At 40.9% G+C, this 26,030-nt stretch overlaps 1 protein-coding gene across 2 annotated transcripts; it reads right to left on the bottom strand.

Moving 5' to 3' along the window:
* On the bottom strand, positions 1-26,030 carry FBXW2 (F-box and WD repeat domain containing 2). 2 transcript variants are annotated; one of them, XM_053921212.1, is made up of 8 exons: positions 25,911-26,030; positions 25,695-25,803; positions 20,832-21,341; positions 12,122-12,316; positions 9,760-9,893; positions 6,070-6,156; positions 5,011-5,180; positions 1-675 (listed from the first exon to the last, which is right to left on the bottom strand). In XM_053921212.1, exons 1-8 carry the CDS (start codon positions 25,959-25,961, stop codon positions 387-389), a joined length of 1,545 nt encoding a protein of 514 aa, XP_053777187.1. In that variant the 5' UTR covers positions 25,962-26,030; the 3' UTR covers positions 1-386. The 2 variants fall into 2 exon arrangements, with proteins under 2 accessions (XP_053777187.1, XP_071077223.1); XM_071221122.1 differs by lacking the exon at positions 25,911-26,030 and having other exon boundaries at positions 20,832-21,249; positions 25,695-25,829.

The following is a 26,030-nucleotide window of genomic DNA, read 5'->3' as shown; positions in this document are numbered from 1 at the left end:
GCGATGGTAAAAAGCTTTAATAATAGAATGAACGTGTTTTTATAGGCAACCGATTAGCAGATTAATAAATCATTTGAATTTCTTTACTTAAAACCAATATTCAAGAAAGATGAACCCAAAATGCATCCTCATATACTGACCAACATAACTACGTACAAATGAAGTCAATGGTGTACCCCCTTAGCATGCTGCGCTGTATGTCAATAAAACGAGCCCTCCCCCACCCAGAGCCCTGGCCCCCTGGCAAACAGAGATAAATGATTGTGCACTGCGTGATGATACCATTAGGTGAGAACTTTGGTTCATGCAGTCGGCTGCCACAGAGGTTGCACTCAAAACCCGCAGCCCAGGCACCCAGAGTCAGCCAGCAGTGGTGGCTCGTGGCGTCAGCCGTGCTCCTTCCACAACACCAGGTGAATACTGTGGTCAGGCATGCTGGTGGCAAAGACCAAGCCCGTGTCATTGTGCCCATCCAGTCCATTCAGCCAGGAAGCTTCGCCTGCCAGAAAGCTTGAGCCTCTCTTTGATTTCCTGTACTCTGGCAGGGGCCAGCGGCTAATCAGGCTCTCTGTCCGCAAGTCCATGATATATAGGTAGCGGTTGTCAAACAGCAGGGCAAAGACATCTCCAAAGCCAAGCAAGGCCAAGTTCGGTATCTCAGGAGTCTTGATGACCCTACAAGAATGAGAGTAATAACATGAATCAGAAGGCAACTTTGCTTTTGTTTATGCTACTGTAATCTTCTCTGGAGACATTTAAAAGCAATACAAAATACAAGCAAATTTAGAGAGTTAAAAGTTTTTGATAAAAAGGAAAATGGAGACAAAAAGTTCAGCCTACTTTAAAACAGGGGTGGGGGAGGAAAGTTCATAATAATATGACAACCAAGCATGTGAGGAGAAAGGCAATATTTGATGAACAGTTATAAAAGCACAAAATGCCCATCAAAGCTGGAAAGGTCCTTACAGACTATCTCATTTAACATTCTCTTTTACAAGATGTAAAGACTGAAGCCTAGCAAGGGTAAATAATTTGGCTAAAGATTCACAACTAGTCGATTACCAGATAGAACTAGAATGTAAGACTCAACTCTTCCTACTAGGTGAAAAGATTTATTCATCAAATCCTAGAACACTGACCTAGGGGAACCTCCTGAACAAAGAATGAGAACCAAGTGACTTAAGTGCTGCTCTCAGCAGGTAGCAAACACGTACAGGTTCCCCTCTAAAACAGTAGAGACTGAAAATATTAAGTCTCCCAAATGATTCAGAAACATTCATTAATAACAGATTCACAAGAATTTGTCAGAGAAAACTGGGGGAGTTGGAAGAACAAGCTTAACCTTCTCAGGTTCACAGTTCCCAAAACATCAACAACATAGGTACAAAATGGGAGAGATCTAGATAAATGGCAGTACAAATGAAAAAACAAAACAAAACTTAGGTCTCTGTTGTCTGCAATTAGTAAAGTAAAAGATGGACAATAAAAGGTGATGTTCTCTTTCGAGGCCATAGGAAAAGAGCTACAAGGTGAGGGACCTATAAATTCTGCTCTGCGACAGTAAGTTTGGGCCCCATGAAAGGCCAGGTTAGCCTATGTTTTAACAAGGACACTACCAACTAGAGTTACATATGAAAAGTCAACCAGGATGGCAGGGCCCGGTAACCACGAAAAGTAAGAAACAGCTGGAGGAGATCAGCTGAGAGGGGGAGAAAGAGAATTGGCAGGGACAGGGAAGGCAGACGTGGTCATCACCATGTGGTAGTGAAGGACGTATGAGAGGCCAGACATTACAAGCTCTGGCAGACAGAACTAGGTCCAAGGTGGAGAGAGTTGCACAGAAGCAGATTTCAGTTTGATACTAGAAAGGAAGGGGATTTCGTAGTGAAGATGTGTTTCTCACACTCAACCTGTCCAAAACTGAACTTATTAGCCAAACCTGTCTTCTCTCTTCTTTGTTTCCTTGGTTGCTCATTCACCTGGTTGCTCAAGCTAGGAAACAGTGCAACCATCTGACGCTCCTCTTTACTCAAACCACAAATTCTATCACCCAGATCTACTGATTTTACCCCTAAGTTTTCCCTAATTTATTTACTACCATCTGAATTGTTACAACTCTGATCTAAGACATCATCTTTCACCTGCATTACTGCTGAGTTTTCAATTGGTCTCCCCACATCTACTCTTGGCCCCTTTCAATCAGTTAGCCTCACACTAAAATCTAATCCATCTCGTTTAAATTTTTAAACCCTTCTATGGCTCTCTACTGAACTCACCACATTGGCCTTCTTTTAGTTCCTCAAATGCACCAGACACCTCCAGTCTCTGGAGACTGCTCTTTCACTCTACAATGCTCATTGTGTGTCCCTGGCACTGAGTTAATGCAAATATTCAGCCCACACCTCTTCCTCAAAGAAGCTTTCCCTTACTCCTCAATCTAGCTGGGATCTCAAAGTACCCAATACTATGTTGCTCTTATCCCAACCATTAAAACATCTGTGTGCAATTAGCTATTTAATGTCAGTCTTCCCTTCTGCTGGCTAGTAATTTCCACTAGTTTGGTAAGTATCTCTGCTGGTTCCCAAGGTACATCACAATGCCTAACACATAGGTAGGTACTTGATACATATCTGCTAATGACTACAGCAATGGTGCAATTAACACAGGCAAATAAAAAAAAATTGCTACAAAAGAGATCCAAAAGAAACTGGGAGAAACAGAAAGTAAGTCTAGTTAAGTCCCACATCATCGATGCAAAGAAGGAAATAACCAGACACTTAGAAAACAGGTGGCCAGGGGTTAGGACTTTAGCCTGGTAAAGGTGAGCTGACTCCCAACACTGCGGCTCGGCTCGAATATGCTGCAGAACAGAATTCAGGTCTTGGCAGGCTCACAGCAGCCCCTGCTGATGACTTTAGAGCTGTAAAAGGACATCCCTGTGGTGCAGTCTAGGCCCTTGAACCTGAATGACCCTGCCTGCTGTACTCACATAACCTAGAGCAAATAACTGCGTCTTACAAGGCTTAAGCAATATGCTGTGATCTGCCACTTGTACTATGCTTCTTTTCAAAGAGTAAGTAGCCCCTGCCTGGTCTTAGCAACTGAGGCCATAGGATTTATACAAAGATTTCAAAAGAAGTTGATTTCTTTGTGTTTGGGGGGTGGGGAGCAATAGATAAGATAGCTCCCTTTCAAAGAAAAATCTGAACCTAGCCATTTCCTAGCAGTAAACAATCTTGTAGATTTATTGCTTAAAACTAGTGGATCCAAACACCAAAACCTAACAGAATTTTCAGCCAGGACTCTGGACTCTCTATATACTGATTATTCTGAGTAAGAAGCATACAAGAGAATGAATCAAATTAAAACCTTTAGAGACTCTAAGCATAAAAAAAGACTATGATATCTCTTTTTTACCTTGTCTTTGCACCTTTCCCTTGCAAATTTTAATCCAAAACATAAATAATACTAAACTGTAAAACACTGATTTTCCCATGGTGACTACATGGATTTTTTCTTCAAAAAATATCGTTCTTTCAAAAGCTCCTTCTGTCTGGCTTGCTGGTATCTTAAGCACAAGCTTGCTGGATGATTCAGACTTGGATCACTAGATAAATGGATAAATGGATAGATGGATAGATGGATGGATGGGTGGGGGGAGGTGAGCGGGTCCTAGACAAGAGTGTGCTATGGGATGTTGGGCAAGGCCCCTATGCTCTCTCAGCTTCAGTTTCCACATTTATAAGATGAAAAGCTTGAACTAATGTTTCCCAGGATCTGTTCTACTCTTTTTTCCCTTAAAGCATAGATAGTTTGGAAACCTAACTGGTTAGAAACATAGGTGTGACTCCAGGAAGACATAAATGGGGTTGTACCTTTATGAGCAGAGGGACAGAATCCACCAAAGTCCTGTTGGCTAGTATGATCAGATTCCATACAAGCTGACTTCAAACAGTCATGAATAAAAAACAACAAAGAGAACATTCAATTTTCTGTACTTCCCCAAGCCGCCATACTATGGAACACTACTTCTGTGAGCTATTAATAAATGAGTGTTCCTCAAAAAAAAGGAGGGGGGAGAAGAGGGGGAGGGTTGTGCACTATGAATGTTAGGTCCAGTAGGTTAAACAAATTCAAACAGGTTTCTTTATGTAGGGTTTCTCAGAGCTATTAAAAATAAGTATCTGCCAGGTCCTATGCTAGGTCCTCATTACAGGTATTTCATTTAATCTTTATCGGTGAGAAATTGAGACAGAGAGATTAAGAAACATAATTTCACAAAGCTCATCAGAGATGGCACTAGGTCTTAAGCCAAAGTTTGTCACCAAAGTAAGTTCTCTTAATCACCATAGGTCCTGGCTTCCATCAGCTTCCAGTGTGCTACTAGATACTGCCAATCTCCGAGAGGGCTGGCTCTATGGTATGTAGGGAATCACAAATTATTTGTCCGTGGACATTTTCTTATCTATTTCCCTAGAAGTAAACCTACAAGTCTAGTTTTATCTAAATACCCATCTTTCTATTAGTCAGCAGAAGGCCACTCAATCCTTCAATGAAGAATTTCAACTAACTAGGAAGTAGAAATTAAAATATCAGAACTAAAGGAGATGTGAAAGATCTTTCCATCTAAAACCCTCATTTTCCAGATAAGCATGTTTAATTCTGAAGGAGGAAGTGACTCAGAGTAAGGGAAGGGATTAGGTACTAGACTGTCTAGGTTCTAGCACATAACCCTTTCTAATTATGCCTCTAAATCACTTTTATATGTGAAGTTTTCAGTGTACTATACTATTTATAACTGATGTAAAGATTTCCTGAAAGCAAGTTAGTGACTGGTTTATCCAATATTTACTCTTGTCTTCTTCACTATTAAACTGCAACGGACAGACGGAGGGAAGGAAGGAAGGAAGGAAGGAAGGAAGGAAGGAAGGAAGGGAGGGAGGGAGGGAGGGAGGGAGGGAGGGAGGGCTGCAATGAATTGTTAAAAATAAAGGTCCAAAGAAACACTACCTGAGAATGTCGTAACTGGCAAAGTCCCATTGGTAGAGGCCCAGTGCTGAACTACAGACAATGTATTTGCCATCAAAATGAAGTCTTGGCTGCAGGCAGATACTTCTATCCTCAGAGACAGACAATGTTTTTAAGCACTTGCAGTTGATTTCTCTCCCAATTGGCCAAATCTACAGATAAAAGAAAATCGGGAAACATGACAGATCATATCACCCTAGAAAATCTTGTCCTTAATGTGGTTTTCATGTGCCGAGTTCAGAAACCAACTGAAGTAAACTGGAAAGACCACAGGGTTTAGAGTTGAGAGGCATGAGTTCCAACTCTGATTCTGCATGCATGTGCTGTGCTACCTTGGATAAAATACTTAACCTCTCTGAACATCAGTTTCCACGATGAAGATAATAATGCCTACCACATGCAACAATGTAAAAGTTGCACTAAAAAAGTATTTAAAGAGTGCTCTGTTAACTTTTTGTTAATATTTTTAATTCTTATACAAGTAAATGTTTATATTTTCATAGTTCAGACCTAAGAATTGAAGAGGGTAAAAGATACGTGTCTTCGGAAAACAGAATGGCCCTGGCCAGGTTGCTCAGTTGGTTAAAGCATTGTCCCATAAGCCAAAAGGCTGCAAATTTGACCCCTGGTCAGGACGCATACCTAGGTTTTGGGTTTTATCCCCAGGCGGGGTGCATACAGGAGGAAACCAATGACGTTTGTGTCTCACATCAATGTTTCTCTCTCTTTTCCGACCCCCCTTCCTCTCTCTCTAAAAATCAATAAATATATCCTTGGGTAAGGATCAAAAAAAAAAAAAAAACCAAAAAAACCCAGAATGCACTGAAGATGATTTTCTGTGGATTTTCTATTCTTCATGTAAAAATCAGGGTTAGAAACTGTCCAGAACATAGAGATAATGAATGCTTCTCTTGCCAATGGGTTTAAGATGGCTTAAACAATAACATTCCTACCTGCCTTGAAATTTTTATTTTAATTTTAATGTTCTTATATTTGCCAGTTTTTCTTTGATGAGGGAAACTAATAGAGAAAAAACTTTACCTTGATCTCATACTTGTCCGCACTTAAGAGGATGTAGTCTCCAGGGCTGTGCAAGAGAGACTTGACTTTGCACTTCTGCAAAACCACCTAGAAATATACACATCCATGTTACAGAAACATCCTTTTAATGCTACTCCTATATGGTTTTTAAAAAACACTTAAATACGAAAAAAGAGCTTGAAACGATATCATACGCTACGCTGGCTGAGCTGTAACTCCATGACCAAGTTAACCTCCACTAAGAGTTTTACTACAACCAGGATGTCTAAGTTATCGGCAGGGTCTAAAAGTACCTAATGTTGGCAGCATTTAATCTTGGCTTTAGTCTGAAAGCAAACATTAGGACCGATTTTAAAAATTATAGAATGTTACTTTATAGAAAATAGGAAACAGTAAAGAAACAAGCCCACGGTCATAGAAGTAGATTAAATCATATTTTCATAGGCATGTGCATTATAAAGGAAAAAGCACTAGACTTATTAAGACCAGAATCTGCCATACATTGACTTTGTAACCTTGGACAAGACCATCTAGCCTCTTTCTGAGTTTCCTCATTTTTAAAATAGGGGATGAGTTCTGGCTGGTGTGGCTCAGTGGACTGAGCGCTGGCCTGTGAAGCAAAGTTTGCTGGGATTGATTACCAGCCACGGCACATGCCTGGGTTGTGGGCCAGGTCCCCAGGTGGGGGCGTGCAACAGGCAACTGATTGATGTATAGTGCACACTGATGGTTCTCTCCCTCTCTTTCTCCCTCCCTTCCCCTCTTCTCTAAAAGTAAATACAATCTTTAAAAATAAATGAATAAATAAATAAATAATAAAACAGGGAATGAGGAGAGACATCTAGTAAAGATGATGGTGTAGGCAGACATGGCTCACCTCTTCGCACAACATCATCAAAATTACAACTAAAATATGGAACAACCATCACTCAGAACCAGCAGAAATCAAGTTGAATGGAAGTCTGACAACTATGGAATTAAAGAAACCACATCCATCCAGACTAGTAGGAGGGGTACAGATGCAAAACAGACTGGTGCACATGTGATGGGTAAAAATTCAGGAGGGATATCTTAGGAGTGAAGACTCCCAGCCCCACACCAGGCTCCCCAGAGCAGAATTCCAGTGCCAGGGAGGTAAGTCCCCACAACTTCTAGCTGCAAAAACCAGTGGGGATTGAGTCAATAGAAGAAATTTCTGGATCCCCAAGCAGTTCCTCTTAAAGAACCCACACACTGAATCACCTACTCAGACTTACTCCCTCTGAGCTGCAGCACTGGGGTGGCAGCTGAAAGGAACCAGTGGTATACAGGGAGAAACTAAAATGTCTAGCATCAAGGATAGCAGAGGCCATTGTCCCTTTTCTAAACCCTCCTCCCACAGAGCTGGCAAACTGGTGCCTATCTGAGACTCCAGCAACCTCACTAACACTGTTTGGCCTGTCCTGGAGATCCCAGAGATTCCTCCCCACCCAACTTATGGGCCCAGCCAAGCTGCTTTTCCATATGAATGGATGGTCTTAGCTCAGGCCTCACAATTTCCTAAATCCAATCAAACAAGCAACTGCTGGCCTCAGTGAGCCCCAGGCCAGGCACTAGCACCAGCTAGCCTAGATTAACTGCTTGGCTTTGCCTGGGAATCTCCAAACCCAGCATAAGTAGCAACCATCTCAGATTGCTTACAGCTCAGGCTAGGTGGCCCTGGGCAAAACACAGGAAGGGGCTGACCTTGGCCTGTACCACCTGGGAAACCTCAGGACCCGCGCCCAGTGGACAGCTACAGACCACACTGGAGCACCACCTCCCTGACCCTGGAAGGCTGATCCTCCATGGAGGACAAAGGTTGGTGGTAAGTGGTCACAGCCAATCCTTGCAGCTGACTGGCCTGGGTATGTCACTCCCACTGATCTGCCAATAGCACCCAAGGATCAACTACAAGAGGAGGGTGTACTCAGCCCACACGAAGGGCCTACCTGAAGTACCCAGCTTGGGTGCTGGGGGAGGCTTGTGCCACTGGACCCTACAGGACACCTACCAGATTAGGTCACACTACCAAGACATGGAGTCAAAGCAGCTCTACCTAGTACATAGAAACAAACACAGGGAGGCTGCCAAAATGAGGAGACAAAGAAACATGGGCCAATTGAAAGAACAGATCAAAACTCCAGAAAAAAAACTAAACAAAATGGAGATAAGCAATCGTAGATGCAAAGTTCAAAACACTGGTTATGAGGATGCTCAGGGAACTTAGTGAGGACCTCAGCAGCATAAAAAAACATCCAGTCAGAATCAAAGGATACAATAACTGAAACAAAGAACAATTTACAGGCAAACAACAGTAGAGTGGTTAAAGCGGAGAATCAAATCAATGATTTGGAACATAAGGAAGTAAAAAACAACCAATCAGAACAACAAGAAAAGAGAACCCCCCAAAACGAGGACAATGTAAGCAGCCTGTGGAACAACTTCAAGCAATTCAACATTCGCTTCATAGGGGTATCAGAAGGAAAAGAGAAAGAGAAGAAATTGAAAATCTATTTGAAAAAATAATGAAAGAAAACTTCCCTAATTTGGTGAAGGAAACAGGCATGCAAGTCCAGGAAGCACAGAGTCCCAAACAAGATAGACCCAAAGAGGACCACACCAAGACACACCAAAATTAAAATGCCAAAAATTAAAGATAAAGAGAGAATCTTAAAAGCAGCAGTAGAAAAGAAGTTATTTACCTACAGGAGAGTTCCCATAACACTATCAGCTGACTTCTCAAAAGAAACTTTGCAGCCTAGAAGGGATTGGCCAGACATATTCAAAGTCATAAAAAGCAGGGATCTACAGCCAAGATTATTCTATCAAGCAAAGCTATTATCTAGAATAGAAGGGCAGATGAAGAACTTCCCAGACAAGAAAAAACTAACAAGAGTTCAATACCACCAAACCATTACTATCTGAAATGTTGAAGGGGCTTATTTAAGATCAAAACTATGAACAATAAAAGGACAAAAAAATACATGTCACCAATTGAATCTAAAATACAAACTGAGCAAACAAGAACAGAGACAGAATCATAGATATGTAGAATGTTTTGATGGTTTCCAAAAGAGGTAAAGGGGATTAAGAAGTACAAATAGGTATTCACAGAATAGCCACCGAGATGTCAAGTACAGATAGGAAATGGAGTAGCCAAAGAACTTATATGCATGACCCATGGACACAAACAATGGCGGGTGGGATTCCCTGAGGGAGTGGGAGGTACTAGGTGGAGGGGGCCGTAGGGCAAAAATTCAGTAAAACTGTAATAGCGTAATCAATAAAATACTGTTTTTTAAAAATATACTATCCTAAAGGGGAAAAAACATCCAAATTCCACAAGAAATAATCACCTTCAACATTCTAGTGCATAAACACATTTAGAAACTGGTATCATAGTCTATATAGTATTTTTTTTTTGTACGTGACCTCTTTTATTTGTTCCCTGTACCCATCTACCCATCTACTACATTGTGGGCATCCTTCCATGTCTGTACGTCATTCATATTTATAGCGTGTCTTTTACATGCTGGTCACTGTTGTGCACCATCATGCTTTGTGGTTGCATCTATTCCATCTTACGGCTCACCACCATTTACAAGGCAGCATGTACCATCCTCCAGTCCACCCCCACAAAGACCGACATTAAGAAGACTGTCTTCCTACCTTGGTAACCCACTCCGTGTGCCCGGTGAGTGTGTTCAGGCATGTCCCAGCAGATAAAGCCCATACTTTCACAGTGAAGTCTGCAGAACCACTCACCAAGATATCCAGTTCATCATTGTAGTCGACACTAAACACTAATATATATAACAGATACAAAGTTAAAACATGCTATCTGAGTCTTATTTATAGAATTCAACAGTGTTTATTCTCCTTAGCTGCTCGATTTTATAATTTCTAATAAAATTAGAGCTACGATAAGAATGGTACTACTCAACTGACAATTTGATGATAAAAAATATATCCATTTCAAAATTCTTGTAGGAGATAATGGCATTTCTTCTCAGGATTATCTGCCTGATACTATACAAAACTTACCTAGCTTATGCAGGGAAAATAGAATGAACATAGGTGGCCTTAGTCATATTTGCACTGTTCACTGAGTGAGTCAAAATATCAAGAATATGCTACAAAACAATAGTCACACTCAAGAAAAGCCAGTGTAATGAGAAAACAAACAAAACACAACCAAGGATCTCAAAGACCAGAATAAGTCATTCCCTCAAAACTGTCTGCATTTCTTCACAGCTCTACCTCCAATACCTAAAACAATGCCTGAATATACAGTAAGTACTCAAATATTTGTTTTTCAATGTCTGCCAAATTCTGAAGAAACACTGGGGACCCAAAGATGAAGACATTGGTCTTTTCTTTAAGGAACTCAGTCTAAGTAAGCACTGGAGGAAGAAGTCCAGAAAAGAAAACAAAATGTTTACCTCTTGCTAGGGAAACACCAAGGAGAATGACTAACTCTGCCCAGGGGTATCAGGGAGGACTTCAGGGAAGAGGCGATATTGGAGATGGGCCCTGAAGGACGAGTAGAGTTTATCAAGAAAAGACAGAGAATATTGCAGGTAGAGGGAATAGCAAAGGCATAGAATTAGGAAAAGCCACAGCAATGTCCAAGGAACAGCAAGGAGGAAATTTTTTAGAGCAGGGCTCTTGAAGTTCATCCATTATAAAATCACCTGGTAGTCACTGTATATTTTGACACTGAAATAATACACTCAGTTTAACATAAAGTTTCATGATAAATCATGTATCTTCAAATATTAATTTCTACAATAAGTAAGTGGTAGCAGATAGCAGACTGAGAAAAAATGTATAGGATGACAAACGAAATGGGAAAAAATATTTGCTTTTAGCAATAAAACAGCTAGGTTTACTTCAAAGAGTACCAGGTACAGTGCAAGAACTTGGAACCTAAGGGCAAAGACAGGCAGGGCCCTGGCCAGTGTGGTTTTGTTGCTTGGGGGTCATCCCATAAACCAAAAGGTCGTGGATTCGAATTCCGGTCAGGGCACATGTCTGTGTTGCTGGGGCACATGCAAGAGGCAACCAATCCATGTTTCCCTCCCTCCCTTCCCCCCTCTCTAAACTCAATAAGCATGCCTTTGGGTGAGGGGAAAAGAAAGACAGGTATGGTCTTTCTGGATCTTACCACGTGGTAGAGAAATCAAGATTACCATAGTTCCTTGTATGATGAGTGTTATGACAAATATACATATTATCAGGAAACCTATAGCAGGGGAACTCAACCTGTTTTGGAAGTTGACACAGGCCACTCATAAAATGTGATGCTTAAGAGCACGTTCTGTGACTTCCAGGGGTGAATGCAGTGTGCACGTGGGAAAAAGAAAGAAGAGAGTTGCTGGTCACAAGTCTGGGCAATAGCACACCATGGTTTCTTCACAAAACTCTGAAGTACGAGGCCCTGAGGGAGCTCAGGTCTCCAGGCTATCATCAAATGACCAGCTTTTGCAAACTAAGGCTGCTGTAAAATTATTAGAAGACATTCAGGTATCTGTTTCTTTCATCTTCTCTCCAGGCAGTGGCTTGTTATTAATTGTCAACCAAGCTCCAATTCAATGTAATATGTGCAGATCACACAAACTGGGAATCACTATCACTCCACAGGATTTTAGCCCTATTTCTACAAATAAAGTAGACTGAATTTTTAGTTGTAGGACTTACTCAATTTGGAGGTAAGAAATCTGATCAAAGCAAAGGGGACTGATTGTTAAACAGGATATAAATGAAATAGGAGAGAAGGAGAACTGCCCCCTCCCAACAGAAGGGTATAGAGAGAAGAGTTTAAATGGGCCAAGGAAAAAGCAAAATTAGGAAAAAGATACCAGATAAGAACAATCTGAATAAAGGGATTAACTGTCAGGACTGAGAAAGAAAGGGAGGAAAGACAAGTTACATTAAAAAACGAGTAAAAAATGAGATCACATTCTTGGCTCCTGAGTTTAAGGAATGAGGTTCAAGTAACCACGGAAAGCCTTGGAATAGGACAACCCACCCGCCCCTGTGTGCCCTCGAAAGTGCTGGGTCCTGGCTCCGGAACTCCATTCCCAGCAGGCCACAGTGTTGTCAAAGGAGCCTGTCACAAGCTTCTGCTCATCAAACTTCACTGCTGCACAAGTATGCGTCTGGATGCCATAAACGCACTGCCCTGTGCTCACATCCCACAGTTTTGCAGACAAGTCATCTGACCCTTCAAGAGAAAAACAGAGAGGTTAGTAAGAAAACACTGAAGAAGGAAAATCAATCTCCAAAGCACAGTATTCTTAAAGAAGAACTCAGTGGTCACCTCCTCTAGCACTCCCCTTTACAGCAGAGAAAACCAAAGCACAGAGAGGGTAACACGATGCACGGAGTCACCAAAATGTTGTCAACAGCATGGGCACTGAATGCAAACTTTTCGGTTTAGCCCTTTTCCCTTAACTTTCTAGGTTACAGAGGAATGTTAGACTAAAGCATCCCTTGGTGCTTCCACTTGTAAAATGTCATAAATCTTTCAGCATCATGAGTCTGATTTGAGCGTGAAATGATGGGTACTACCCATGACGGCATGTGTACACTTGCATGCTTGTCCATTACTCAACAAGCCTGAACAAATAAAGAGTGTTGAACAGTAAGTAAAGCTGCTGTTGGAACATGTTCTATTCAAGACAAGTCAAAGAGGAGCTTCAGATCATGGGTTAACTTCTGAAAAGGTTAACTGCTAATTTCTTGAGCCATCTTGAAATGTGTAAAGGAACCTCTAAGATAACCACAGGTAAATCATTCCCAGACATTCGCAACAACTCAACAATGAGCTTATAAAGCCTCTTAAGATTCTGTAGAAAAAAGTAGGTTTCGCTTCTGCCTCTGATGAAAATATTATTATACCTTTTGATCATGGTGACAATTCAGGACTTTGCTTTAATTACAATAAAAATGCTTATGATTAGTTCATATCTAACTATTTACCTTTAGAATAGAAAATAATAAGAATCAAAGAACATTTTGAGGACGCAAATACCATCACTAGGACAAGGACACAATAATCTGGAAAGCACCAAATGAACAGTTTCCAACAACTGAAATGACCAGATAACACCAGCCACAATTCTACCTTCAAGGGTTGGTCAAGAGCCACTGTTTCAGACAATGGAAAAATCACTATCACTGTGAAAGAGGTAGAGCACAAATTTTAACCTGGGCAAACCCTTAAGAGAACATACGGGAATGGAGACTATATTTGTTGTCACTTTACTATGTAGGGATTCTGTTTCCTCTCTATAAAATAAGGGGTATGTCTTCCTTGGTGGTTCTCAATGGGTATATAAAACATCAGAATTATATGAGGAGCTTTATCAAAGCATACATGTAAGGCCCTACCTTCAGAAATTCTAAATCAGAATATCTGAGGTGGGGTCCAATAATTTTAAAAGCTTGCCAAGTGATTCTAATGCATGAGCAACATTTTGAGAACCAATGTTCTAGAACAGTGCTGTTCAACAGAAATATAAACCACATTAGTAATTTAAAATTTTCTATTATTTACTTGAAAAAGTAAAATGTAATATAGTTTAAATGTAATATAGTAATATAGTTTATATTATCATATAAATGATAATATCAAATTACCATTTCAACATGTAATCAATATAGAAAATAAAATATTTTATATATTAAGTCTTTGAAATCCAATAATGAGTATTTCACATTTCACATCTCAATTTGGACTAGCCACATCTCAAGTGCCCAAAAGCCATTAAGTGGCTAGTGGCTATTATATTATTGGACAGTGCAGATCTCGATAATCTTTAATCTTGGGTGTTTTGTGACTGTATTCCTAGTGAGCTAAGGCGGGAAATCATTTTAGGATCTGACCTCGGTTCTGATTTACTGCCAGCGTTCAAATAGGGCCACATTCATTCATTCATTCAACCTGTATTTACAGAACTTCTATATCAGGTAGGCCTGTCTCCTGTCCTCATGGTGCTTTAGTCTACGTGGGAAGACAAAAGGGCTAAACAAGCAATAATAATTCAGTACAGTACACAGTGGGCAGTACAAAAGCCCATGGCAAGTACAAAGAAGGGACAAAAGGAGCAAATGCCTCCGATGAAGCTCCATGGAGTTTACCACTGTGCTCCTCAACATCTTGGTGGTCCACAAACTCACCTTGGGGGATGACATGATTGGCTCCTCAACTGTATTGTATTTGTTTTTAAGCGGGCTTTGGCACAGGATTGTTTGAAGAAGGGATTTCAAGATTTAAGAAAAACTAGCTGAAATCTAAAGTATGAGTACGTTAACCTCTCTTTCCCCAAAGGAATAGTATATGCCAAAGGTCAGCAGAACCTTTTCAGTAAAAGACCAGAAAGTAAATATTTCAGGCTTTTGGAGGCATACAGTCTCTTTAGGAATTACTCTACTCTGCTGGAACTGGCCCTGCAGCTGGTGGTTTGCCAACCTCTGGCAAATACCTATTAAAGTACCTATAAAGTATCTCTATATATTACATACATGTATGTGAATAGACATTGGGGTCAATGCATAAAGAACTGCTGGGAAGCATTCTGAACACTGCCTAAGAATTATTTACAATGCCTGTCAAAATGCACTGTCTAAAATACAGGCACTCGTTCTAAAAGCGGTTCAGTATGACAGAGAACGGTGGTGGCAGGGTCCAGCTAGAGAACCCGGTCAGGAGGATCTCTACCTATGACCTTATTAGCATTTCTGAAAGATCACTATGTCTGCATCATAAAAAATGGTTTGAAGTGGGCAAAATGGAGGCAGGAAAGCTAAATACTAGGAGAGTGGATAAACAATATGTGAGATACACACACACACACACAAGGGAATATTATTCAACCTTAAAAAGGTATGAAATTCTGACACACACTACAACATGGAGGAATCATGAAGATACTATACTTAATGCAATAACTCAGTCATAAAAAGACAGATACTGTATGATTCTACCCATACAAGGTACCTGAGTAGTCAAATTCAGCGACAGTAAGCAGAACGGTGCTTGCCTGGTCCTGAGGGGAGGAGGGAATAGGGGGTCGGTGTTTAATGAGCACGGTTTCAGTCTGGGAAGATGTAAAAAGATCTGGAGATGGATGTGAATGTGAATGTACTTAATGGCACTGAACTATACATTTAAAAATGGTTAAACTGAAAAATTTTATGTTACATATATTTAACACAACTTGATTTTAAAAAGGGAGAGTTTAATCTAGTTGATATAGGAAGAAACTGGGCCATTGATTTTTATACCCTAAAGAAACATTAAAAAACAATCAGATTGAGTTCTAGTGGTATAATTCTACTCTTAATTGCTAAACTTTTAGGAGCCATTATTCTCTGCTCCTTTTTGGCTTCACATCAATCTGCCCTATGGATTCCCACTTGCTACATTTACTAGCCCAACATGGTTTCAAAGAGGTCATCAAAGATGCACCCTAGAAATAAAAGGGGACTAAGTAAAAGCAGACTATTTCTCATTAGATAGAGAGGGGGAAGAAAGGTGTTCTCAAATCAGAAAATAGGATGAAAACAATACTTTGATATAAAAAAAAGTTACAGGGATGGTTATATAACAAAGGTAAGCAGAAAAATGAGCTGAACACAAATGGAGTAAACTACTGTTAAAGCCAAGTTTAAATATTTAACTTGTAGAATCGGATCTCAGCTCTCACCTGCCTTTCTCTGAGGCATTTGACTTAGCAGACCAACTGAATAAACATTTACTTGTGCCCTCATTAAGACAGACAATTTTCATAAACTCGCTTCACCACAGTTGTTTCTTTACCTTTCCCCTTCCTCTAAGTACACTATTCAAGGATCCACCCTAGACTCTGTTTTTCTTCCCTACGTCTCCTTTTAAAATGTCACTATTGCAGTCAAAGCTGTGATGACTAACTCCTAAATCTTTTCTCTCTCGCTCTGTCTGAGCACTTTCCAAAGCTCTGATCCTGCGTTTCCAGATACTTGTGGGAATCTCCATTTACACATCCAACTGAATCAGTTCATCCCAAATTGAACTCCAACTACCTTCTCAAATTTATTCCTCCATTTTCCATTCTTGTTACTAGTACAGCTATCTTCCCAGGTATACACAAAGCTAGAAACCTCAGCTGTTTTTGAAATCTCCCTTTTCCTGGTCACATACCCAATTTGTTGCCAAATCCTGTCAATTCTATTTCAGTGGCTACTCTTCCATTCAACTGCTCCTTTTAAAAATCTACCTTTACTATCCTAAATCTAGGCCCATTTACCCTCGTCTAAACTGCAACAGGCTATGCCCTGGCCGGGTGGCTCAGATGATTGGAGCGTCATCCCATACACCAAAAAGGGTGCAGGTTTGACTCTGCTCAGGGCACATACCTAAGTTACATATTGAATTCCCTGGTTGGGGTGCATATGGGAGGCAACCAATCAATGTTTCTCTCCCTCCCTCTCTTTTCTCTCTCTCTAAAATCAAAAAACATATCCTCGGATGAGGATTAAAAATAAATAAAATAATAAAAGAAACTGCAACAGACTAATACTTCGATTTGGAACCTCTACTTCTCTCTCTGTCAGGGTCTCAACAGAAAAGTAGTGTCATCTCCTGAGAGAACATTTTAGAAATTCTTAAGGGTGGCTTCAATTGTCATAAGGATTTAGGGGAGGAAGGGTATTACTGGCATCTACTGGGCAGAGGCCAGGAATGCCAGACACACTGCAATGCCTGGGACAGCGCACAAAAACAATTATCTTATAGTCTGCATGACATTCTTAAAGGTTTAGCCACTAAATGAAAAGTTTATTCTTAGTTATCTGAGATCAAAACCTGTTTTACAAAGCATATTTGTAATTGATTATGAATTTTCCAAAAGTGTAACTACCAGGCATATTGAAGAAAAATATACTTTGCTTTGCTGGGAAGTTTACCAAGACTTTTCCACCATTTGAGAAATCACACCACTGATGGTATCTGTGACACAAAGACAACGTTCTGCATTTATAGCTATCACGTCCACGGTTGGTACATACAGGTGCAGACATCCGATCACATTTCTGTTTTCTAGCATAGCTGTGCTTGAGCACTACACGTTTAATGTGTATTATTTTAACTGAGAGTCTTATTTATCCTCTGACACAGAGCTTAGGTATTGTATTGATTTTTAAAATATGTGTACTTATAAATTTCTATGAATTTTACTTCAAGATAAAATATTGTAAAACATGTTATAAAAAGAGGACCTGGATCTGACAGAAGTAAGAAACACTGACCTACTTGAAGTAGACAGCTCTGCTCCTGGCCCTTTTTCTGCTCAGAAATCTTTCAGAGTTTTTTCTTATTGAGAGAAAACTGTCCAAACTCATGTTCCCAGCATGCAAGGCTTTCACAACACAGTCCAAGCCTATTTCTTCATTATATTCTAAGAGTCTCCTATAGAGTCCCTACTTATATCCTAAGGGTCCAGCTGAAATGAATTTTCTTTTCTTCCTACATGCTCCATGCTCAGCCCTGTCACACCTTTGTTAATGCTGATCTTCCTATTGGAAAGCCTCTGCTTTGAATCCCATCTAAAGTCTACCCATTCTTCAAGACTCAAAATAAACACACAGCTCAATTTTTTCAAATGGAAGAACCTACTCCTTCTGAACAATTACATGAAATTTTTTCTTACACATTTTAACTATATCATTTGATTATATCTCTTTTATAGCTCTTGCTTTTCTTATTTGACTATAAACCAGATGTTGCAATACAGCAGCTTGCAGGTTGAATATGACCCAACCACAATATTTTTCAAATATAAATAATACTTAAAAATCAGTACTTTTGTCTTAGAAGTCAGAGCTGACAACTCTGGGCCTGAATCCCACAGGGCAGTAATTCACTGCAGTGGAGCAGCAGCTACATGCTCTAGAAGGGCAGGTGCCCTCTGACTACCCATAGTTCACATGGAGACTTGACTTAACGGAGCTACCTTCCTGACCCCAGTGTGCATGTTCTCTGCTCCAGCTGATCAATGTAGGCCTTCACACTGTCTTTCACACAGAAGGCATTTTATAAGTATCTACTGACCAGCACAAGACACAACAGGTTCCTTTCTTATCACTTCAGAAATGAGCAGGATAATCACCTCATTCAATCTATATCATGTTAATTTTAGCATTAGCCATCAATCTTTTTGGCAATACTATTTTACTGCTGTTCAAGGGGCTAATCCAAGAGCCACTATAAGCTTATTTCTAAATTCTGAATGTCCCAACTCAACCACAGAGAAAAGACACAAGCTCTTAAGAAACAAGATGGCACCAACACTTGTACAGGCACACCTCAGAGCATTGCGGGTTTGGTTCCAGATCACTGCACTGAAGTGAGTCACACAAATTTGTGGGTTTCCCGGTGCATACAGAAGTTATGTTTACACTATATTATAGTCTATTAAGTGTGCAATAGCATTGTGCCTTAAAAACAACAATGTACATACCTTAATTAAAAAATACTTTATTGCTAAAAAAAATGCTAACCATCATCTGAGCCTTCAGCGAGTCATATCTTTTGCTGGCAGAAGGTCTTACCTTCAATTTGTATAAAAAAAAAAAAAGGCAGTATCTGTCAAGCACAATAAAGTACAGGTCAATAAAATGAGGTATGCCTATATAATTCCAAAACAAATACTTCCGTCACTAGTAACAGTCCCAGGGATGCTATGTTAGAAGAAGTAAACTAATGCTTTGGATCATTTTCAAGAGACAAAGCGTGACTCTCAATATACAAACCTGATTAATTTAATCAGAATAAAAGTAACAGAACATAGAGACCCACCTAGAGAATAATCTTAAAATGCAGGGTTGGGTTCGTTATTGTAAATATTAACATTTTGGGTAAAGAAGTCAGTGAATGCGTCCCATTTATTCCTGCTCCAAGTAATTGAAGTTTTTGTATTGCAAAAGTAAAGTTTGGTGAGAAATTTTTTTTAAAAGTTACAGGTGTTTCTGAAATGAGTCAGCTACCAGTATTTACCTAAGTGCAAATGCGTGCCAAGCTCAAAGTTAATACTGCATCTTAATCTTCTGAAAAAAATTTTAAATACCCGCCATTGATCATGACATTGATCAAAGGACGTGGAAAAGTCATCACCACAACTCGGAAATCACATCAAAGTATGGAAGAACAGACAATGTTATAAAAATAAAGTACGAATAGAGTAACTTCAGTATGACAAACCAAACCAGACGCCTTAAATTTAATGTTTATTTTATAAAACAAAGTGTCTAGTATTTCAGAGAATATAACACAAGAAAGAAAATGTACATGTTCAATGAATAAAAAATAAAATTTTAAATCAATCATGAGAAATAACGTATCTCTTAACTATGAAAACTATTAAAGGCTGGTAGAACTGTGAGGGAGGAGCAGATTATTTAACACTTTGCTGTAGGCATGGCATTAATTCAACCTATCTGGAAAGGACACTAAGAGGAGCTATAAAAGCATCCATATTTCTGGATCTGGTGATCATACTTTGAGGCTTCTGCCCCAAATAAATAATTCAAGGGGAAAAAAACCAGTGCAAACAAAAATATTCATAAAAGTGGAAAAGACCTAATAAAAGTGGAATATGTACTTCTTATGAATATTTTATATTCATAAATGATTTTATAAAAATATTCATAAAAGTAGAGTATGTACTAATATTGAAATGGCTAAATAATGATGATATATTTACACAAAGGGAAGTATGTACTATTAAGAATGGCAGCTAAAAAAAAAAAGAATGACAGCTACGCAGTTTAGGTAATACTCAAATGTTTATTAGAAATTATCCTGGATGAAGAAAGAACAGAGAGTATCCCTATATATTATATACAATGGAAGTTAATAGGCATTGGGATCACTGATAAGAGCTGCTGAGAGGCATTTGAAACACTGCCTAAGAATTATTTACAATGCCTGTCAAAAAGCATTACCTAAACTGTGGGCACTGTTAATAATATGCAGAAACACATATCCATTATAATTGGAATAGATACATAATTCTAAATTTTAATGATTAATTGCCTAGTGTTAAAATATCAACTGTGGGCCTTGGCTCAGTTGGTTAAAAAGCATTGTCCTGATAAGCCAAGGTTGTGGGTGTGACCCCTGGTCAGGGTACATACAAGCAGCCACCAATGAATGCATAAATAAATGGAACAACAAAATCAATGTTTCTATTTCACTCTCCCTAAAAATCAGTAAATAAAAAATTAAAATATCTAACTGTCTTCATTCCCACGCCCAAACTCTTAACTTCTAATTCGTCTTAGCACCACAGGAATTTAGAGCAAGAAAGAAATACCTCCCTTCCTATACAGTAAAGACAAGGAAGGGAACAAATAGAGGGGTTATATAATTCTTTCAAGATGATCTAAATACTTGCTTGGACTACACACAATTTTTTCCACTGGTGTCCCCCAAAATCACTGCTGATAGGAAGAAAAAAAAAAAAAAAGCCCTGGCTGGTGTGGCTCAGTGGATTGAGTGCCAGCCTGAGAACTGTGCTGGTTTAATTCCCAGTCAGGGCACATGCCTGGGTGTCGGGCCAGGTCCGCAGTAAGGAGAACTCAAGAAGCAACCACACATTGATGTTTCTCTCCCTCTCTTTCTCCTTCCCTTCCCCTACTCTAAAAATAAATAAATAATTAATTTTTTTTAAAAAAAGAACAATTCCAGGGTCTCTTACCTGTACAGAGAAGTCCATCTTTGTAGTAAAGTGCATACACTCTGGCACTGTGTCCAATTAATGATGAGGTTTCAAAGGCTTCATGGTCCTCCAGTTGCTTCATTCTCAAAATAGCCTTCAAATAAACCTTTTTCCAGTGCAAAGCGTCCTGAACAGAATCATCTATTTGCCAGCCCAAATTTTTACACGCAGTCTGCCACACCTCTGTACAGGCACTTATCACCTTATTCCACTGTTTAGAGACGAGGCAGCATGTGAGTAAAGTCTGAGGATCAAGCCATTTTAACAAATAAAAACTGAGCTCCAAGGGCAGGAGTTTGAGGAAGTCCCGCTTGAGGAGAGTCTCCAGGTTATTGGAGAGATGCCTGAGCTGGACTGCCCCACTCAGACTAATCAGGTGATCCAGAGTTTCATTTTTCTGCAAGTCCGTCAGAGAAAGAAATGTAACAGAAATGTTATCAAGCCATGTCTCAAAGTCCTTTCTCTCCATAAGGTTATGGAAAAATTTACCTGTGGCACATCAAAATATTGTATTAGTTCTGCTCAAAAAGACCGTTCAAGCAAGACTGCTAATAAATGAAGTATCAAAAATTAGTGTAAAAAATTTGGCATTACAACTTTATACTTAGTTGCTACATTACAACTATACAGTTAATACATTGTATCTGATATTTACCCATGCACACAAAAGAAAATACATTTGAAATACATTCTTTAACAAATCATGATCTCAGAAACATAAGTCAATGAAACTTATGTTGCTGTGTGACTTGCTCCTTTTGAAGTCCAGCACATGCTACATGCATTTTCAGAGATTTACAAAGCATTCATTCATTATGAAACAGTGTATTCGATAGAATATACCACTCCTTCATCAAAACCATCATAACACGATTTCCTAATCATACCCTATTTAGGCATTAAAATCACAAAACAAGCACCATGATGTGACAATCAGAATGCAAGTCTAAAGCAGAAACCTGAGATATTAGTTATCATGCTAAGCACAACCTGGCCTGTTACCAAAATCACAGAACTGATCACTGGCTTTTACAATAGACATTCAGGCGTAAAGGTTTGGGGGGGGCGGGAATAAGCAGATTTAATAAGTTATGTGGCTCAGGTATTCTGGTTCTTCCACTTCCTTTGTGGCACTGCCTGTTAGAACATGAATTACCAAAGGCCTTATTTGGCCTCACATAGTCTGCTTTTAGAAGCCTAATGTGAGCTGGTGACAACCTTTAACCATGTGCCCCAGAGCAATGTGGGTCCTAGAGGCCTGAACAAGTCAAATTAGTATTTCTGAGGCTAAAAAACACTGAAAACCAGGTATCGTCATCTCCACTTTGCCAATAAGGAAGTTACAGGTCAGAGAAAGTAAGTGATTTGCCTATAGTCATGAGAGCTAAAACAGCAGAACAGACTTGAGGCCATTGCTCTCAAGATCAGTAATTTTCCAACCACACCAAGCTGTCTCTCTCTGAAGTCAGCTACAAGCAGGAGCATCACAACCTGGTGACAAGGTCTGGGGGCACTGTGCCTATCTGATTATGCCACCTTCCCCCTTAGGAGAATGACAAATTGCTCCAGGGCTACCTGGAACAAAAAAATTTACAAGGATCCAGCATTACACAGTGCGTCAAGGTGTCAAATCACTCTTAACAATGGAGACTAAACTAATAGAAAGAGAACAAAAACAAAGCAAATCAGTAAAAACCATCTTTCCCAATATTGGCCATATGTTAATAAATGTTAGTGCTGGGGGAAGGTTTATTATTCTCTTTATTTTTATGTTTAAACATTTCCATGATTAAAAAAAGAAAAAAACTTTCCTCCTAATCTGATCGGTTTCTCACCAAACTGTCATATTAATTTTTGAAATGTTATGTCCAAATTAGTTTGGAAGAGGAAAATAAATTCCTTTCTATGTATGTCCCCTAGATCAGGTCTATTCACAAAGCCAGATCTCATCTTCCAACTTTGTAATCTGAGTAAAAACCACTTTCATTAATTTCCCCAATATCAATTTTGGCAAGAATGTCACTGGGCAAAAAAGCAGTAAAGCAACCAAACCTTTCCAATCACTTCATCTAGTTTTGTTTTTTAGAACAGTGAACAGACGTTAAAATAATACTCTTGAAGCATCAGGGTTTGGGCTAGGTAGGATTTATTAATTTAGGGATTTACTTGGCTGTCAAAAAACAATCAGTTCACCAAAAGTTTTATCAACACAAGATAACAAGCCTCTTAGTTCTCAATCCTAACATTCTACCTGTAACATTTCTAAAAATTTTATGCTTAAAAAAATCATTTACAGAAAGACAAAAAGACCCATTTTCAGTGAACATTCATTCAATGTTACAACAGCTAATTATTAATACTGGCCAATTAAAAATACACACCAAAATACCTGCCTAGGAATCATGATTTACAGTAAAAAAAAAGGGGGGGGGGAAGGGTTTCCTCTAACACCTACACCTCTACTCTACACACATACACAAAACATGCCACACATCTATCATAAAAATGCTTGCATTTATGTAAGCTGAATTGTTATGTAAATGGCCACCAGACAAATTTGTAACACCCATGATAACATTATCAGATTCCCACCATTCACGAGTAACTAAGAGACATCCTACAGCATGCTATGTGCCATGACACCATAGAGGATGAGCACTGTTAAAAAAAAGCCCAGTCATTTCTGAGATTTATATATTCCCCTAACTCCTAAGAATTCTTTTTTCCACTTTTTACATTAGAGATTGCCCTCTAAGCTACTGAACCCCTTATGGGTGGCTGTTTTTCCAGTTCATCTCCAGCTGTCATGGAAAAGGCATCTTTATTTCAATAAAACAGGCCAATTACCCAGCAAAATGCATGATAAAAACACCAGTTTTTACTTTTCTAAAAAATCAGCTAAGTCTGGAGGAAACTTTTGTAAGGCCGTAAGTCTAAACTGAACTCTTCCAGAGAGCCTCCAGGAATATTATGTACTGGCAGCACAAGGCCCCAAGGGGACAACTTCAGGAAACAGAACTTCAATTCAACACCAGGAGGAGCTTTTAAATCATCAGAGCTTTAATAATGGAAGAGCTGCCTCCAGAGTGGTGAGCTTCTAGGAAGTCAAGGACACCTGGGTATGAAGGAAGAGTGAGGTAAATGAAAATGCTCTGAAGTCAGTCAAATCTTTTACCGATCCAGCCGCTTCCTATGTGATCATGTTCAACCAACTCTAAACGTCAGTTTTGTCATCTATAAAAGGGACGCTATCATTCACCTTGAGAACTGGGAGAATCAGAGGGACATGCTTGGCACGGAGCCCCATGTAGAATAATTCAAATGACACTTTGGGTTAGTTTTATGATGATAAATACCTGGCAGGAAAGCTCTGAGTGGCCCTGAGGCAGAACGGGGCATGACCACTAACATCCCTCTGAACTCTAGGATCTCATCACAAAGTTTCTCCTGACAGGGCCTAAGATACAGGAAAGGAAAACCCAACGGCTCAGACTTACTGGGAGTTTCACTTTACAACTAAGGGCAGTTACGGCCTGAGGCTGCCCTTTCCCAGTAGGTGCCTTTTTCTCTCCACTCTAACCACACGGTCCCCGTCTTGCCCTTTTCCCCCTGCCCTTCAGACTAAACGTTAAACGTGCCCTCCCGCCCTCAGTATCAACACTCACACTGTGATTGGTGTGATCCAAAGACTCCCACACTGGGAGACGGGAGAGACCTGGGTCGGGTCTCTGGTTCTGCCATTAACCCCTGTGCTCCCTCAGGCAGCTCTCCTGTTCGTGTGGGCTTAACTCTGCTCGCAGGCCGCACGGCATCTATTTGCACCACCGTAACCAGTACACGAGGAAAGGTCTGGCCCCAGCAGTGCGGCGACCGGTGCCGCAGGAACAGCGGGCCGAGCACCTCGCCCGGCCCCCATCCTCGCAGCCCCAAAGCCAGCCTCCGCCTCGAGGCGTTATCAGAGCGCCGCCGCTCCGTCTCGGAGGAGACGGCGTGAACGCGCGTTCCCGCGCTCCGCCAGGACCCGGGCTGGTCGAGAGCGAAAGCAGACATTCGCTCTGGGGGCGGAGGCTTCATCTCCCCTTTCTCACCCAGCACTTCCAGGGCACGGGGGCCTTCGCGGACACAGGCCATGGTTCCCCCACCCAAGACGCTGGCAACGCTGGCTGCCTCCAGAGAAAACTGAAGAGCTGGGGTACAGGGGTCGGGGCCCCTTTTTGAATTTAAAGCCATGCGACTATACCGCCTATTTAGAAGCCATCTCTAGAGCAAGATGAGTTTTTGAAAGCTTTGAAAGAGCACCAGTACAATAAAATCAGGGCTCGGCAACTGCACCTGTTGCGGGGTGACCCTGGGCAAATCACTTCACCCATCTCAAGAGCCCCGTTTCCTCACTTGCAAAATGCGAGTAGTGACCACGCGCAGCACTGCCTACAAGGCTTTCTGTGTACAGGGTAATGGATGGAAGGCGTTTAGCGCCGTACCTGCCGCAGTGGTAAGCGCACCAGAAATGCCAGTAACCATTACCGCTTAGCATTAATACTGTTATTTATGTCGGGCTGCAAGCTCACGTACACACCTGTGTCCATGGCATACCCCCAACTATGGCGCAGTCCCTCACATCAGTACAGAGCTCGCACTTCATACACCACCTCTCAACACTTCACCTTTCAAACTCTGGGCGGCCCTGGACCACCATCGTTAACTCATTTCGCAGCTAAGGAAACTGAGGCAGTAACTCCGAGGCTCAGTTTTCCCACGTCTAACATCAACGCCAGATCCCTTCAACCCGCTCGTCGCTCCCAGGTCCCCGGCTCCCGGAGCCGTGTTCCACGCGGCACTGACCTGAGCGAGCGCCCCGGGGCCCGGGACCTCGCGCCGGGCTCACACCGACTAGGCGCGCTCGGGCCGTCACAGCCTCGCAGCGGCCGGGTCCGCTCCACAGCCATGGCGCCTGTAGGGAGAAAAGAGACAAACGGCCGGAGGCGCGGCGGGTCAGCAGAGGCGTGGGGCCTGAAAATCCCCTCCCCGGCCCGGCTCCGCCTAGTACACAGAACAGACCTGGACCAGCGGCCACGGCTCACGGTCCGCAACCTCACAGGGGAGCGGCATCCGGTGCGGCCTGCGTCATCTCCGCGCGTCCCTCCGCCAGCGGCGCCCGGCGGACGCGGCTGCACTTCC

Source organism: Desmodus rotundus, chromosome 1, assembly GCF_022682495.2.
Source record: "Desmodus rotundus isolate HL8 chromosome 1, HLdesRot8A.1, whole genome shotgun sequence".
NCBI classification, from domain to species: Eukaryota; Metazoa; Chordata; class Mammalia; order Chiroptera; family Phyllostomidae; genus Desmodus; species Desmodus rotundus.
The sequence above is the reverse complement of the archived record's forward strand: the minus strand, read 5'-3'. Positions and strand labels throughout refer to the sequence as shown.